We start from the raw sequence: 17055 nt of genomic DNA on the forward strand, positions 1-17055 counted from the left end.
GAAGCTTTCTCCTGGCTGAGCGCAGAGCTCTTCCTCTCTCAGTTTGCCTTAAGTCTGCCTCGCTAGTTAGTGATTTTTATTTTTCAATATTACTGATTTAATGGTCTCACATTTAAATATCCTATATTACATAACATGAGATATTTGGTATGTATACCAAATATACCGTGTTCAGTCAAGAAACCCAGGCCAGGCCATTTGCATCCTCACCCCAGACCTGCTGTCTCCCTTTCTGTGTGTGGCAGAGAAGCCTCAGAATAAGCAGCCTGTCATGTTTTCTGTTGATACTTTAGTCATTAGCCCAGGAGTAGGACTCAAGATGGATTTGCCTTCACCTCAGTCCAATAGTGTGTTGGATGCTTTTTCTTAAGAATAAACATGTTGGGCAGTTGGGCAAATTTTTGCCATTATTAAAAAATATATCAACATTCTGCATGAAAATTTAGGTCTGTTTCCTTAGTATAGGTTTTCCAAAGTAGAATCATCATGACATAGACTTTAAGCATATTTATTTGTATGCACAGTTTGTCCAGTTGTTTCCAAAATGTTTTACAAATTAACATTCATATCAATAATGTGTAATGTTGCTATTGTCTTCCAAATATAAGATCTTTTTTTAAATATAAAAGTAATTTATAGTAATTATAAATAGCAAAGGGTCATGGTAGGTATTCATCCAATAAATCCTTTCAGTGCTCATTTAGCACTTTTTGAAAGAATAAATAAAAACACAAGTGTAGTCCTTTTGCAATTATTTTCTTCTTTAACAGAGTAAACTTACCTGACATGTTTTCCTTTTTAACTGACGAAAGTCATTTTCACATAATTTAAAAATAAAAATAGTTCAGCCAAGAGAAATTTACAAACGGATATCTTTGAGCATTTAAAATGAAAACATTTGTGATTGCTTTCACCCTTTTGTGTACAGAAGAAACCCTTCAGAAACATGCTCCAACACTCAGTTCTACTCATCACTGGCCACCTGGCTGGCCTGAAGGGCATGACCAGTACTTGGGGCTGCCTAGACCAGAGCTGACCAGTTAGGCTGAAATGTAGGGACCATAGTCCATCAGTTCTACTCATCACTGGTCACCTGGCTGGCCTGAAGGGCATGACCAGTACTTGGGGCTGCCTAGACCAGAGCTGACCAGTTAGGCTGAAATTTAGGGACCAGAGTCCATCAGTTAGTTGGATGGTAACTTTTGTTTCAAGGTGTGCCAGAAAGGTCACCTGTTGTTGTCAAAATCCTGCACTTCCATTGATGCTGGCATCTTTAAGAACCTCAGAATTGGGAAATCAGTCTGGCCTCTTCTGCATGCACTGCAGCCAACTGTGTACAGCGGTTCCAACCTGAGGTTGCAGTCAGAGCAGCCCACACTCCTAAGTGAAGGCAGCCAGAGATGCTGGGTCCGTCCTGTGTTATGGTGGAAAGAGTGATGGAACCGCTGTGCCCTGGAGCCAGTGCAGGGGGCCACTGCAGTTCCCCTGTGAGCGTTCTCTCTACCACCACATTTGAATGAGACCACAGACGGGGAGAAGAGGGAAATCCCCACAAAGTCAGAGGAAGTAAGGGTTGCTTCATATTTAATGGTGGTGTAAACGCTTCATGTTCATTATGCGCTGTCTGAACATGTGCTCAGTGCCTTGGCACCAAAATGCAAGAGCAGACAGTCAAATGATGCGCTGCAGAACACTACCGTGGGGAGGGAGCACAGAACCTATCAAATAGAAATGCAGGTTTGGGAAGAGTTCCCCAGGAAGTCCCCACCTATTGACTCTGCTGTTGGTTTTGTGCTCAACCACCTGGTTGCAGATTGCAGCCCTACCTGGTCAGGTCTGAATCAAACCTCCAAAGCCAGAGGCCATATTTCCTCACTTATGATAGTTTTGGCTCAAAGTACAGTCGCTTACCAGCTCCCTGCTTCAAAAGTCCCAAACCTCTTTGTTTTCTTATGCTTGTCTATTCATGTTGTTCAAAGAGCTAATTTATAAACATGGCTTTATTATAATCCTCTCCTTTGCTTTTAAATATAGACTACCAAATGTATTTTCATAGTCTGACTTCATCCCCCAATTTAAAATGTTTTCTTATATTAAGTTTGACAGCTGAAAACATCAGGGCGTTAAATGTGCCGAGGCCACATCCCAGCAATTGATGCCAAACCCTTGCACTTCCACCTGGGTGGCGGGCTCCTTAGAGTGTGGCAGACACAAAGACATGCTGGTTTCTTAGTAACCAAGTGTGTTTTCCTATTACTTTCTAAATTTTATATAATATTTGATTTTATTCTTCAATGCATCAGTTTAGAATATTTTTTGTCTCCAGTCAATGGTTTTAATTTTACACTCTTGTTATTGATTTTAGGTTATACAAAGTTGTGGTAGGAAACTATGTTTGTAACTAGTCTTTCAACGAGTAATAATGTGACATGTTATCTTTTTGCAAAGTAAAAGTTCATTATATATTTATTAACATTGTAAATATACAATTATTGTCTTTTTTTTTTTTGTGCATTTTACTAAAACTCTTATAGACTGTTTTGTCTCAAAGATTTCCAGGGGTTTTCATCTGTTTCTCCTTGAATTTTTAATATTTTCAAACAGTTGCATTATAAAGATGAACTAGTCCTTAGTTTGAACTGCATCTTACATAAACTTTTAAACATTGTTTATCATGTTTGTCCTGAGTGGCCTTCAATCAGAATTACTATCCTAAGTCACTGAAGCATGCAGTTAGTGGAAGATTGTGAAGGTTGTCTTATTTTAGTTTTTCTACTTTACTTTATTTCATGTGATTCCTTTTTTCCCTTGTTTCCAGTTTGCCAAGGGACAAGTAACAAGCTCACCCTGTTGGGCACTTTTGAAGACCACTTTCTGAGCCTCCAGAGGATGTTCAACAACTGTGAGGTGGTCCTTGGGAATTTGGAAATTACCTACATGCAGAGTAGTTACAACCTTTCTTTTCTCAAGGTTAGTTCAATGAATTTGATCCTTACCCAAATACAGTAGAAGTAAATATAAGTAAATAAGGCCTTGGCAGAATTTAATTGACATTGTATTTACTTTTGCTATGGCAATTACAAACCATAAGGAAATTATGCATGCAAGTTTTATGAAAAGGTCACTTTACCAGATAGTGTCAAGTTGTAGCTATAAAAGAAGCAAAGAGAAGCAGACTAGCCTGGCATTCTGCTATCATTGTGGACACTAATCTTTTAATCAGCACTGCAGCCATGGTATCCTGGTATACTGGCTGTGTTTGAAAAAAAAGAAGACCTGCTTTGTAGCCCTTGCCTATTTTCTTGGTATAATCAACCACTACGGTTGATTTCTGGCTACCAAGAGTTTAAAAACTAGTTCACAAAACTCCCATATGTTTTGCAGTAGGCTCCAGTGAGCCAATAGGAGCCAGCCTTAAAAGCTTCTGAGTTTGGTGTAGTTAAACTTAGGATTTGGTTGGTTTTCTTCTGGGTTTGTTTGTTTTTGATGAAAAGCCTGCAAGACAAATACAAAATAAATTAATAAAACATTTCCGTTTTCTGCTGAGTCTGTTAAACACCAGGCAAAATGAAAGTCACAGCATTCCTCAGTAATGCACATGGTCCATTGTTACTGTTGTCAAGCTCAAGAGGCAAAAATGCAGGAACCACTATAAATCTTGTTACCTCCCATGGGGTCCAGTGTTAATCATCTACATGATTTGTCAACCACTCCTGCTCAGCTAGGTGTCCTGGGCTCTCTGGACCCACTTTAGATCTTGCATTCATGAGTTCCTCCAAACAGAAATAATATGTTCATGTTTTGTTTCCTTAGACCATCCAGGAGGTTGCTGGCTATGTACTCATTGCCCTCAACACAGTGGAGAAGATTCCGCTGGAAAACCTGCAGATCATCCGAGGAAATGTGCTTTATGAAAGCACCCATGCCTTAGCGGTCTTATCCAACTATGGAACAAACAAAACCGGACTGAGGGAGCTGCCCTTGAGAAACTTACAGGGTGAGAGCAGGAACGGGAGGCTATGATATGAAGAGTGACTTGAACGGTACTCAGCAGACTGGGTGCTTTTCTGAATTCCACTCAGGGAAGACGTTTATTCATGAAACACAGATGTACTGTGTGCCAGCCATACGCAAGATACAGTGAGTGGAAGTTCTAAGAAGACAGTAGTTGATGGGGCGGGAAGGGAAGAGTTAAGCCAAGTACAGGTTCTGCCTTGTTCATTGAAAGGTCTCCAGAGAGTTAGTAATACATGGTAAAGGTTCTGGAAAAACGAGAGTGTGACCGGATGACGGAACTGGAATGCTCAGGTAGTCCTCCAGTCTTACTGCCTGGACCTCATGTATAAGGGACCAAGAATAAAAACCCGACTGCTGTCTGAGACATTTTCCACAGTAACGCTACTATACAGAAAGCCATTTCTAAGTTTGTAAGGATAGGGAATAAAGGTATTACAGGTGAAGTTTGAATCCTTGTGAGGAGGGCACTTATGAGGGTCCTGTGAGAGGAAATGCTGGAAGATAAAGGAAAAATGGCAAGTTGATTTTTAAAGTTTGAAGCTAATGATTGTGGCAGGTACAGTGCCAGCCATGTTAAATTGGTAACTTAATTTAATGCCCCTAACCTTCTTTCAGAGCAAGTGGTATGCTCTGCCATTTTACCAAAACAAACAAAAGAAAACGTCAAAGTAACCCTCTTGAATTCCCACAGGAGTGAGGAAATGGCCAGTGTTGGCCGCCCAGACCGTGCTGCAGAGCCCTAACCTTCCCCAATGGCTTGCGGCTCTGATGGGCAGTGGGGCCAACCCTAAAGGGGGATGAGAGCAGAGGGCCCACAGCAGAGGAGTTCGCGGTAGGGGGCCTGACCCCAAGCTGAGGTGCAGGGCGGGCTGCCTCTCCGAGCACCTTGGAGCCTGCGTCCGGGTCAGCTCCTGGGCTCAGCGTTTATGGAATGGCCTCAGGGCTCCCCTCAGCCTCCCGCGCCTGCTGGGTGCAGTGCTGGCACTGGGCTGGGCTGTCCTCGCCCTCCGCCCACCTGGACGCCACCAAGTCGCTGTCCCGAGGTGCCAGGCAGAGGCAGGTGGGGGCAGACTGTCGGTTTCCAGCCCCAGCTCTGTCACTCCATGGCTCACCAGCCAGCCGCCTGGGAGTGGGTTTTCTCTGTGACTTCAAAAATGGGGGGGACAGTGGTAACAGACTTCCCAGGGTTGTTGAGGAGATTAAGTGAATTACTGCAGATAAAGCCCCAGGGAGCTGTTTCTGTGCTTGGTATTATTTCAGTTGTGAGTATTGGGGTTGTATCAATTCAGATTATTTAATTTTATTAAATAATCCTCTAATTTGGATTGTTCGACATGAATTACATGCTGTCATTGGAGAAGGAAATGGCAACCCACTCCAGTATTCTTGCCTGGAGAATCCCATGGACAGAGGAGCCTGACAGGCTACAGTCCATGCGGTCTCAAAAGTGTCAGGTATGACTTAGTGACTAAACAACAACAGTTGATAACTAACACGGGCCTCTGCTCATCCTGCTGCTGTCCCCTTGTTCTTCCTGCTCCTGGTCTGTCTTTCTGAGGCTCCTGCAGCCCCAGCTCTCTTGTGTCTCCAGCTCTGGCCTCTCATGAGTTTATCCCTTGCCTCTGGCTCCCTCCTGAGTGAAGCTTTTCACTTGGTTGTCCAGCTGTCATCTCTGATTTCACACCCAAAACTCCAAGATGCGGCCCTTTCCGACCCCCAGCCTGCCTTCTGTGACTCTGCAGACCCTCCCCGCCATCTGCTGAAGGATCTGCTTACCTGGCCCTCACGGCTTCTGCTGGGGCTGTCTGTCCGCCTGGAGCCTGCAGAGCCCACTTCCATCTGGGTTCCTCCACGTGTTCTCTTCCCAGAAATGCCATTCTTTCCAACAATCAAAGAGAGCTTCCCCAGAAGAACTCTTCCTTTTCTGTGTCCTCTCCCACTCTGGGATACTTGGCATTACTTACCTATCTAGAATTGAGTTACGGTCAGAGGACCATGTGAGGAATAGCTCAGGCCATGCATATGTCTGACTACTAGGTGGTACAGTGGTAAAGAGGTTCAACAGACACAGGTTCGATTCCTGGGTCAGGAAGATCCCCTGGAGGAGGAAATGGCAACCCACTCCAGTATTCTTGCCTGGAGAATTCCATGCACAGAGGAACCTAACAGTCTACAAGTCATGGGGTTGCAGAGTCAGATACGACTGAGTGACTAAGCATGCATGCGTGTAAACCAGCTGGCACAGTGCCAGCCTTGTCATGGGTCATGGGCCTCTGCAAACAAGAAGTTATTGACTGTGCGTTGCCCCTCACATGCTTGTCACTTCTTAGAGAGGAGCCAGCAGGAATCACTCATCTCCGCATACCTCACAGCACTCGCTGCCATGTTATGTGCACAGGAGTCATTCAGTAAAATGTTTGCATAAGGGTCATGGGGGAATACTTGCCCTCTGCTCCTGCTCAAGTTTTCTTATCGCCCCTGGTGTTTCATGTCGTTCCAGCTCTTCCTTTGAGCAGTTGAACAGCTTTATGTCTTTGCCTTCCTTTGGCCATCTAGTCTCTTCATCACACATACAGATCCTTCCTGCTCCACTTTGCCCGCTTCCCCAAGCTCCTCAGAGCATCTTCCCTTCCACCCACCCTTCCCGTCCCATCTGCCCTTTCACATTGTCATCACACAGTCACTCCGGTCCAGCTGGGACCAGTCAGCCTCCCTGGGGACCACCGACTTACTGTATACCTGTCATTCATGCTACATGACTAAAGCGTTATCTTCCCATGGCCCCAGATTTCTAGATTCTGGTCATTCATTGTTCAAAGACCCAACGCAGAGGAATCCCAACTCCTCTATAGAGGAATCCATCAGCTCACTTTCCACTTCCCCACTGCAGTTCCAGGGAGTCTCGTTTGCATGCTGCCATCTCTGAACAGAAGGCAAAATGTGAAGAAGCAGATGCATACTTCACAAGAGTTTAGAAGAGATGACAAGTTTGCTCATGGGGGTTCCTTTCTCATGCAGAAATTCTGCAAGGTGCCGTGCGATTCAGCAACAACCCTGTCCTCTGCAACGTGGAGACCATCCAGTGGCGGGACATCGTCAACCCTGAATTTCTAAGCAACATGACAGGGGACTTTCAGAACCAGCTGAGCAACTGTAAGTGTTCCTCAGTGCTCCCCCCACCCCACCCTGGGATTGCAGCTCATAAGGCAGGGCGGAGCTGTGGAGTTGGGGTGGGAGCCAGAGAAGGCAGAGTTCCTGTTAAGTTACATGAATCTACAGCGAAAATAAGTAGTAAACAGATTATATGCTCACTAGAAGAGCACCTATTTAAGACAGAGGAATAGGTCTGTCTTTCATGGTGACAGCTCACTTGCTGACAGGTCACACACACACACACCCCCACCCTCACCAGGGCAACTGAGCTCTCATGTGGCTTTGAGAAAAGCCCATCGTGCCAACCCTGGCAGGGGGCTTCTCTCATCCTGTTTGAGGAGACTAATCAGGCTTTTGTAGCTTCTGATTTTCTGCTGAGGCTCAAAGCAGCACCAGGCTCTGTGGAAGCTTAGGGGCTCATCTCTGCCCTCCTGCTCATAGGTCCTGGGCACTCGCACATGGATGGAGTGCCCACAGAACTAAGGAGCACATGGGGGTAAGCTTGTCCATATTTAACTAGTGCCCATGACCCAGTCCCCACTGTTCATCAAAAAAGCAGCCCATGCAAGGGAGCAGTTAGCCAGGACCACGGTGCAGGCCAAGGCTCCCCGTTAGCACCCTTGACATACCTCGTGGGAAGCTTTGAGGACCCCAGTTTCCAAGTAGCCTGCTCCCTTTCTGATCTCCTTCACCTTTCAGGCTTTTAAAATAAGAAACCATCACCATTTCCGGCTTCTGTTTTCCTACAACTGTGCAGTGGATGCATGGGTGCCTATTTTTTTTTCTTTTTGGTGTTTTTGGTCTTAGAATTTGAAGCTGATATGGATCTTAAAAATCAACTAAAGCTGCTTTGATTTTTGCTTTTTTTCCTTTGATTTGATTAATTATAATGAAATATGTTTAAGATAAAATTTACCATCTTAACCATGTTTAAGTGTACAGTTCAGTAGCATTAACTACATTCACATCGTTGTGCAGCCATCACCACCAATCATGTATTTTCCTCTTGCCAAACTAAAACTGTCCCTGCTGACCACTAACTCTCCACCCCCAGCCCTTGTATCCATCATCTTACTTTCACCCTATGAATTAGACAACTTTAGGTGCCTTATATGAGTGAAATCACACTATTTGTCCTTTTGTGACAAATTTGGCAAATTTGTACTTTTGTGACTGACTTCTTTCACTGAGCACAGTGTGTTCAAGAGCCATCCAAATTAGACCATGTGTCAGAATTTCCTTCCTTAATATGGCTGAATAATATTTCATTTGTTTATACATTCATCTGTCAATGAGCACTTGAATTGCTTGAGTTGCTTCCACCTTTTGACAGTTATGGACAAAATGCTGCTGTGAACATGGGCATTGAGCCCTTTGATTTTGTAAATGCATTATTCCAACAGATACCCAACTGACCTACTTTGCTTGCAAGAAAGGCAAAAGCTTTCTTTTACAATGTGAAATTTTACATTTTCCAGAGATGGAGGTTAGCCTTTGCTCAGCAATCTGATGAACAGTGGGGAGGTTAAATTGTGTACATTTGTAACAACAACAATAAGAAAAACTGATATGGAAAGGCTGTGAGCCTCATGTGGGTTTGCTATAGATCAAATCAGGTACCCGAAGTAGCTCACCTGCCCTCCTCACCATAGCTGCAGAAATGACCTGGCAGGACAATGTCGGGAAAGACAAATGGTGACCAGGTTTATGCAATAGTAAGATTCAAATATTACAAAGCTGTGAGCAATAAACCAAGGTGGTGTTGGTTTAAGAGTAGACATATAAAAATAAGCCATAGACAAATAAGACAGCCTAGCTGAATCAAATGTCCATAAAGAAATGACATTGTAAGCAAATAAGAAAAGAATTAATTATTTAATATATTATTCTGGAATGTAAACATTAAAGGAAAAATATCTAAGTGACAGAACTATTAACAGTTTTTTTAAAGGAACTAAGGATATTAGGTTAGTCACATTGGAAATTACAAAATCACCCTTCACCTATGACCTGTATTTTCCTCATTAGTTACCTGACCAGGGACAAATTCAGAATCTTGCTCCTCTCAACTGGCGCTTTCAGGTCACAAATGACTTCTGAGATCTTGTTTCATTTCATCTTTACCCAAAAAATCTCATAAGATGATTTAAGTGTTTTATGAACAGAAAAGTTACTTAATATTATGTTATTATTGATGTAGTTTGGAATTTGAAGTTAGAATGGGTAGGTTTACTCAAGAGGAAATTGAAATAAATCTATAATCCACTTCATATACCATTGTAAATTCCAAATGCATGTTAAACATAAAAATTGTTGAGTATATATGTAAGTGCTAGAAAGAAACATAAAAATAAATATTTATAATATCAAGTTGAAGGAAAGCCAAAGTTAGATACTATAAAAGAAAACTTCCATATAAAAAAAATATTAATGACAGACAGGAAAATACTGCGCAGCATCTAATTGCCTTGAAAAGGTTAATATTCTTGCTATGTGACTATGTAATGTAGTCTTCTAAATCCTAAGAAAAATGTGGCCACCTCTCCAAAAATGGCTCAAGGACATGAGCAGCTCCCCTCTCCCCATCACACACACACACACAGAGCCAAAAATAAAGTAAAATATTATTTGTCACTGTATTACAAATGGTTAAAATAAAATAAAGAAGCATCGTTTTTGCCTTTGCTAAAGACATATGTTCCTTTTGATTTTTCAATACCTATATTGGCAAAGAAACAGAAATTTGCATAGTCTACTTGTGGGCATATAAGTTAATTTTGGCAATATGTATTGAAGTTTTAAAGTATGCACGCCTCTGGCCTATGAACATCATGTCTAGGAATGTTAAGGAAAAAATGAGAGGAATGAAAATTGTAAGGGATGCAGAAAAATATATTTGTTCAAGTATATTCCTTATATCTGTGTGTTTAATAAATTTCAAAAGCTACTTATGTCTAAAAATAAGAGATTGGTTCAATAAATTGTGGTACAGCCATGCCATTAAAAATTCATGTTAGGTAGGTAGAAGGATATTTAAAGGCATGGAAAATTGTCATAATGTATTATCAGTTATTAAGTTATAGTGCAATGTGTAATGTGATATTAATTCTTATATATAGCTATACTTATGCCTATATTGATTACCTCTGGATGATCCTCAATTCTTTTTCCTTTTTTCTGTTACTCATATTTTAAATAATGCCTATGATTCTTTTTTGTCACAGAAGTTTTTAATCATAAACAGACTTTGAATTTCTTAATTGGTAAATATTTCCTGTGTTATGGAAAGATGCCATTAAACATTTTTATTTTAAATATTTTCTTTTATAAACTTATATGCTTATAATAGAAATTTGAAAATATGGTGACATATAGGGTAAAAAGGAAAGGTAATGTGATATCACTGTACAGACATAACCACACTGAACATACCTACCTGTTACTTTTGCTCTTTCCTCTTAGATTTCTCTCTTTCTGTCTGTCTGTCTGTCTCTTCTCCCAATGTATGACTGACACCATCCATGTGGGCTCAGCTTCCCATCTTTCAGGATTTTGAGAAGCACCAGCGTTGCACTGGTGCCTTTCACACCTGGAATCAACTATAAACCTTGCTGGTCATACTGAAGGGGTGCCCTCGTCCCACAATCATTTGACAAATCATCTCTTCCATATAAAACTGAAATTCTCCCAGAGGCTGAATTCTCCTGACTGTAGGAGACTCTGGGACATATATTAAGTCCCCTGGATTTTTTCCTCATGAGAGTCTTTTTAAATCATCTTACAAACCAACCAGTTGAAGAAGCAGAGAATAAGGAAATTGAGAGCTCTTGTTTCTGGGCTGTAGCTCTGCTAAGAGGCTTGGGCAGGTGCTGTCAGTTTCTTGTTCCCTTTCCCTGTGATATGAATTTAACTATTACTTTTATATTTTAGGCCCGAAGTGTGATCCGGTCTGTCTCAATGGAAGCTGCTGGGGTGCTGGGAAGGAGAACTGCCAGAAATGTGAGTCAGGAATTTCACTGGCCCCCTTCTCCCCTTACACTTGGCTGATGGCGTTGATATTTGTTTTCCCTTTGAAGACTCCAAGCATTGCTGATTTTTCAGGCCAGATGTTAACCATTATATGAATGGCAGTCTTGCACATCTCCCCACATGGGCTCGTGCTGACGCTCCAGCCTGGCGTGAATCAGTGCAGGCCCGCCACCCAGGCAGCAGTCATTCTCTCTGAACACTAGTTTGGTTTTCCTAGAAACAGAGGCTTGTCTGTGTTTCTTGCATCGCAACACCTCTTGTGTCGTCTCCCTTCCTGCCCCTCTTTTGGGTACCTACCCACCTCCAGAGAAGCAAGAACAGCTTCTTGAAGGAGATTTTTCTGCGGGAATCCTAGCTTAAGACCATGAATGGCCAGGAAATCTAGGGACATGTCCGCTTTATCTGTCCTTAAGTCAAATGGTGATGTGATTGTTATACCCTTTTAAGCACTGCTTTCTGGCAGGCATTATGTTATTTGTACATACTTTCTATTACCCCAAAATTCAATTCTTGTCAGTTTCTAATTTAACAAGTCTGAAAGTCCAGAGTTAATCTGAGTCAGTTCTCCTAAGTGATTAGAAACAAGTAGAAAAAAGAAAACATACAGTAAGAAAGATCAAGATAGTTGAGTTTAGCAGAACATGAATGTTTGGGAATTTCAGTGTAGAATCACTAAGTTCATCCTTGTTATCAGTCTTCGATCACCGTTTGCAAGTGCTCTGCAGGGTCCCTGGGACGTGATCCTTCCATCTTCCTGACCCTGCAGCTCACGATGGCCTTTGCTTCCTTTCAGTGACCAAAATCATCTGTGCTCAGCAGTGTTCCGGGCGCTGCCGTGGCAGGTCCCCCAGCGACTGCTGTCACAACCAGTGCGCCGCTGGCTGCACGGGGCCGCGGGAGAGTGACTGCCTGGTAAGACACACCTCAGCCCCTGTGGCCCGAAGTTCAGGGGCCTCCCTTTGGCTGAAATGTGCTGACTGATGTTTGCAGCCGCCAGGTAACAAAGCATCTTTCAGTGACCGGCCTTCACCACCTAGTTGGTGACCTTGGGTAAATTATGTGACCTCACCTACTGTCCCGTGGTCTAAAGGGCACAATGTATGTGGCATCCACACCCGAGACCAGGGCATAGAATGAGCCAAATGCTGCTGCTGCTGCTGCCAAGTCGCTTCAGTCGTGTCCAACTCTGTGCGACCCCATGGACTGCAGCCTACCAGGCTCCTCCACCCATGGGATTTTCCAGGCAAGAGGACGGGAGTGGGGTGCCATTGCCTTCTCCAGAGCCAAATACTAGCTGTGTGTTATTTGTCCCTCATATGTCTGTTGTGGCCAGCACCAGTGTCACCACCATTTATTGTTGCCTCAATTCTCATTACAACCTAGAGAGCTGAGGCTGCAGGGACCCCTAAAATGCACCTAGTGAAGTTAGGCGGTCACACAGATCCTCAGTGGCAGGACAGCTGGACTCCATTTCTATCTTTTGCCTCTAAAGCCTCTGCTCTTTCCACTTGGCTCAGATGCTTCCTGCTGATTCCTCACCCCATGAGGGTGCTGAAGCCCTCGCTGTCGTCCCTGTCAAGCGGAAAGCTTGACTAAGTTCTAGTGTCACCGAAGAGTCTATGGTTTTTAGGAACCTGGGAAACTAATTTCTGGAGGCTGGAGGGGCCCTGGGCTTTGGATCCCACTGGTCTGAGCCACTTCTGCCAGGCTGCTGGAGGGAGGCAATACGAGGCTCTTGGTCAGGACCCCTCTGTGTGTGGTCTGATTCCCTCTGCACAACAGCCCCCAGTCAAAGTTCTCTGTGTTTGGTAATAAATTCAAAAACGTATCCTCAAGTGTTTAGGAGGGAAATCGGATGTAAGCTAAGTTGAATAATTTCACTCTAGAGTTACTACTCTAGCGTGTGAACTCCTGCCTTATTTTGAAAGTTAACAAAGATGTGTTTTTCCCTCCTCATAATCCATAAACCATCACAGCTGGAGCAGTGTATTTAAGAAAAAACATGCTTTTAAGAGAACAGTCTTTTTTTTTCTTTCATTTATTTTTATTAGTTGGAGGCTAATTACTTTACAATATTGTAGTGGATTTTGTCATACATTGACATGAATCAGCCATGGATTTACATGTATTCCCCATCCCGATCCTCCCTCTCACCTGCCTCTCCACCCGATTCCTCTGGGTCTTCCCAATGCACCAGGCCCGAGCACTTGTCTCATGCATCCAACCTGGGCTGGAGATCTGTTTCACTATAGATAGAGAACAGTCTTTCTGCCCCTGTAGAGAGTGCTTTACTAGACGTCTGCTCTGACCGAACACCTGGACACGGAGGGCTGTGGCCCCGCTCACCGTGGAGTCCAGCAGTCACACCACCCCTCCCATGGCAGGTCTGCCGCAGGTTCCGGGATGAAGCCACCTGCAAGGACACGTGTCCGCCGCTCATGCTCTATGACCCTACCACCTACGAGATGAAGGTCAACCCGCTGGGGAAGTACAGCTTTGGCGCCACCTGTGTCAAGAAGTGTCCCCGTGAGTGTCCCTTGTGAGCCCCTCCATTGCCAGGCGCCTGTTTCCGCTGTGTCCTGCGGAGGTTCCCATGTCCCCCACTCAGGGATCCCTGGGTCCCTGTATTCTCTTCAGTATCGGGCAGGTGAGGTGTTGGCTGCCGCTCTGACCCCCAGTTGCTTCTTGTGTCCTGAGCCCAGGCATGGGTGCCCAGAACATTCCATGGTCTGATTGGCACAAACCCATGGCCGTTGGGCCATTTCCCTGTTTGGCTCTTGTACTCGGCAGGTGTTTATAAGGCCTAAATGAGAGAGAGGTTGGAAGACCGGCCTTCTTTAGTGGTTAAAAACCCGGGCATGTTTGTGCCGTTAGGAGCACAGAAGAGAGTTTTTTGCTTGTCGATCGGCTTTGTTTAATTGTTGGGGCTTGGGTTTTGCTTATTTGTGCTTTACAGGAGACCCTAATATTTAGGGAAATGGCAACATTAGTGATTTCATGGTAGAGGAAGTGATTTTAAAGAGGGAAGATTAACTAAAAAAAAAAAATTTTTTTTTAAGAACAGCCATGTAGATGAGATTTACCCTACCAGACTTGTGAACATGAAATTTTTTAAATTTGGAACAGCAGCAACAAAATAAAACCCACAGATAAGGCATTGTAAGGTAAATGACAAGATAAAACTTTGCCACAACCATGACACAGATATAATCTTTGAGACAATTTGAAATCCACAGGAAACCATTCAGAGCCTCAGAGAACAAAAGCAGACAATTTATACAAAGAAAGTGGCAAATATCCAGTAAACGTCCAGACAAACGTCCGGTGGTTCGAGGATCCACTTGGGGAAGTCAAAAGAAACAGAGTTCCTGAAAAGTTGATCATTAACACAAGTTACTTCTCCCTGAGTGACGGCCAAGGCAGAGTGTGTACCCAGTCGCCTGCAGAGGCCGGAGGGGATGAGGGTGGCCAAGACAATAGTGGTCTTTGTTTTGGGTGACTTTTTAAAATAAGTGTTAAACTTTCAGCTGTGAGTCCTGAATGTAGGCATCGTCACCAGCGAGCGGCAGCCTGATAGGGAGGCCGTGAACTCCTTGAACCCCGCTCCTCTCTGTTTACAGCCTCTCCTTCTTGCCCTTGAAGTAAACAGGACCAGAGAGTCGCCCGTCATCAGGGGTCATTATGCCCAGAACACCTGGCGCTGCTTTCACCACCTTCCTTTCACTGTCCGCAGGTAACTATGTGGTGACAGACCACGGCTCATGCGTCCGCGCCTGCAGCTCTGACAGCCAGGAGGTAGAAGAAGACGGTGTCCGCAAGTGTAAAAAGTGTGACGGGCCTTGTGGCAAAGGTGGGACGCTGCCCGGTGTGGGCACGGAGCCCTCTCTGCTTCCAGTCATGGCTGGACTCCCTGCCCCCAGACCGTCAACAGCATCCTCAGACCAGATTTGAGGGAGTCTCCAAGCTCAGAAACATGCCCCTTCGTTTCTGCTGTGTTCTATCCCTGGGGTGTCCTCAATGCCAATTTATCTCTTCTTATCCTGCACTTTATCTTTTATCTTGACATTTTTCAAACACCCAGAAACATTGCAAAATAGTGTAATGAACACCCACGTGCCCTGCACTTGAATTCATCAATTTTCAGTAACCACCATGTTGTTCTCACTCTGCATTTGTGTCTCTCTGTATGTTTTCTGAGTCCTGTGAGGACTACAGGTATTATAACACTTCACCCTGCATTCACCAACACACTTTTGCACAAACAGGACATATTCTCCTAAGTAACCAAAGACAATTTCACTCTTATCGCATGTTTAACGTTTTCAGTTTAATTTCAACTCCTCTGTTGTCCCAATATATCCTTTTTAGCTGCTTTTCAATCGAAAGTCCAGGCTCTTCATTAATTCAAGATCGTTTCTCAGCCCTCTTTTCTCTGATGTTGTGAGGAGTCAAGGCCAGCTGCTCCGACCGCCCCTGTCTGGTCAGATCATGTTTTCCATGGGGCAGGACGCAGATGGAGCACTGCAGGTAGAGAGTGACCCACCAGTGGGACACAGCTCTCATCTCATTACCTCTGTGGCTTCTCTGGCTCAGTGGTAAAGAATCTGCCTGCAATGCATGAGACCTGGATTCGATCCCTGTGTCAGAAAGATTCCTTGGCGAAGGAAATGGTAACCCACTCCAGGATTCTTGCCTGGAGAATTCCATGGACAGGGGAACCTGGAGGGTTATAGTCCATGGGGTTGCAAAGAGTTGGGCATGACTGAGTGACTAAACCACCTCAATGGAAGAACTGATGATTCACCTGAAGTTGCATCAGTCAGATTTCTTGGTGGTTGTAAGAATGACTTCCTATTTCTGTCATTTCTTCTACATTTACTAGTTGACAATTCTGTTTCTAAAATAGCTTTCTTAGTACCCATGTGAGTTCACTGAACCCTTTTTTATTCAGTTTATGATAATCCCTCCTCACATTATTCACTCTGATGTCCAGACTATCTCCCGTGTGGCCCATGGGAGCCTCCCCAGCTGACACCCTGGTCCTTTGGGTGCGTGGCAGGCCCAGGACACGTCTTCCACTTGCACGAAGACACATCCACACTCTAAGCATCCCCTGGAGATCACTGCAGATAACAGCATGGAATCTTCCTTATTCTGCTTTGCAGCTGCTGGGCATGCCCCTAACCCTGTCCACAGTCCCTCTACCATGACCTATATGGTCATTTAGATTGTTTCCACTATTTTACTGCTATTAAAAAAAAAGCTTCAATGCAGCTTACTTGAACATCTGCTTCAGATGCCACCATCCTAAGAAGTGTCTGTGGTTTCAGCTGACACGGACCACTGCCCCATGCATTCTTTCAGAGGCAGACTGAGCCTCCACGCTCCACGTCATCCAGTCCCTCAGCCCCGTTAGGAGGTCTGTGCCATTATGATCCCCCTTACAGATGAGGCACTGTGTCACAGAGGATCTAAATGCCTTGCCAAGGGACCAGTACCCAGGATTGGCAGAGACAAGCTGGGGCAGCTCACAGGGCTTCAGTCTGAGGTCGGACCCATGAGCTCCCAGTGTGGCAGGCGGGTCAGTGCCCTGAGAAATGAATATCCTTTGGCTCCAGGAAACCTTCAGGGAAAGGAAACACGCAGAAGAAAATAAGACATGAAGTGGTGCCTGGAGAGGAAGGAAGAGAGTTCAGCCACAGAAGAGAGGGTTATGATCAGCATCCTCAAATGGATCAATAAAAGCAGAGATTATTTCTGATTTTGGTCTGTTAATTTTGTGCTCAGAGAACATTTTGACTCACCTATAATCATTATGCTCTATTTTCTACCCACCCGCAGTTCAAATCCTGGAGT

The 17055-nt window shown here is 44.2% G+C and overlaps 1 protein-coding gene across 1 annotated transcript in view; it reads left to right on the forward strand.

Annotated features, from left to right (window-relative positions):
• Positions 1-17055, forward strand: part of EGFR (epidermal growth factor receptor) — a 206393-nt gene that overhangs the window by 129690 nt on the left and 59648 nt on the right. The window contains exons 2-8 of the mRNA XM_065932875.1: positions 2819-2970; positions 3814-3997; positions 7036-7170; positions 11101-11169; positions 11993-12111; positions 13584-13725; positions 14933-15049. Coding sequence (XP_065788947.1) covers positions 2819-2970; positions 3814-3997; positions 7036-7170; positions 11101-11169; positions 11993-12111; positions 13584-13725; positions 14933-15049 — 918 coding nt within the window. The remainder of the gene's footprint in view (positions 1-2818; positions 2971-3813; positions 3998-7035; positions 7171-11100; positions 11170-11992; positions 12112-13583; positions 13726-14932; positions 15050-17055) is intronic.

This window comes from Muntiacus reevesi, chromosome 4 (assembly GCF_963930625.1).
Source record: "Muntiacus reevesi chromosome 4, mMunRee1.1, whole genome shotgun sequence".
In the NCBI taxonomy this organism is placed as follows: Eukaryota; Metazoa; Chordata; class Mammalia; order Artiodactyla; family Cervidae; genus Muntiacus; species Muntiacus reevesi.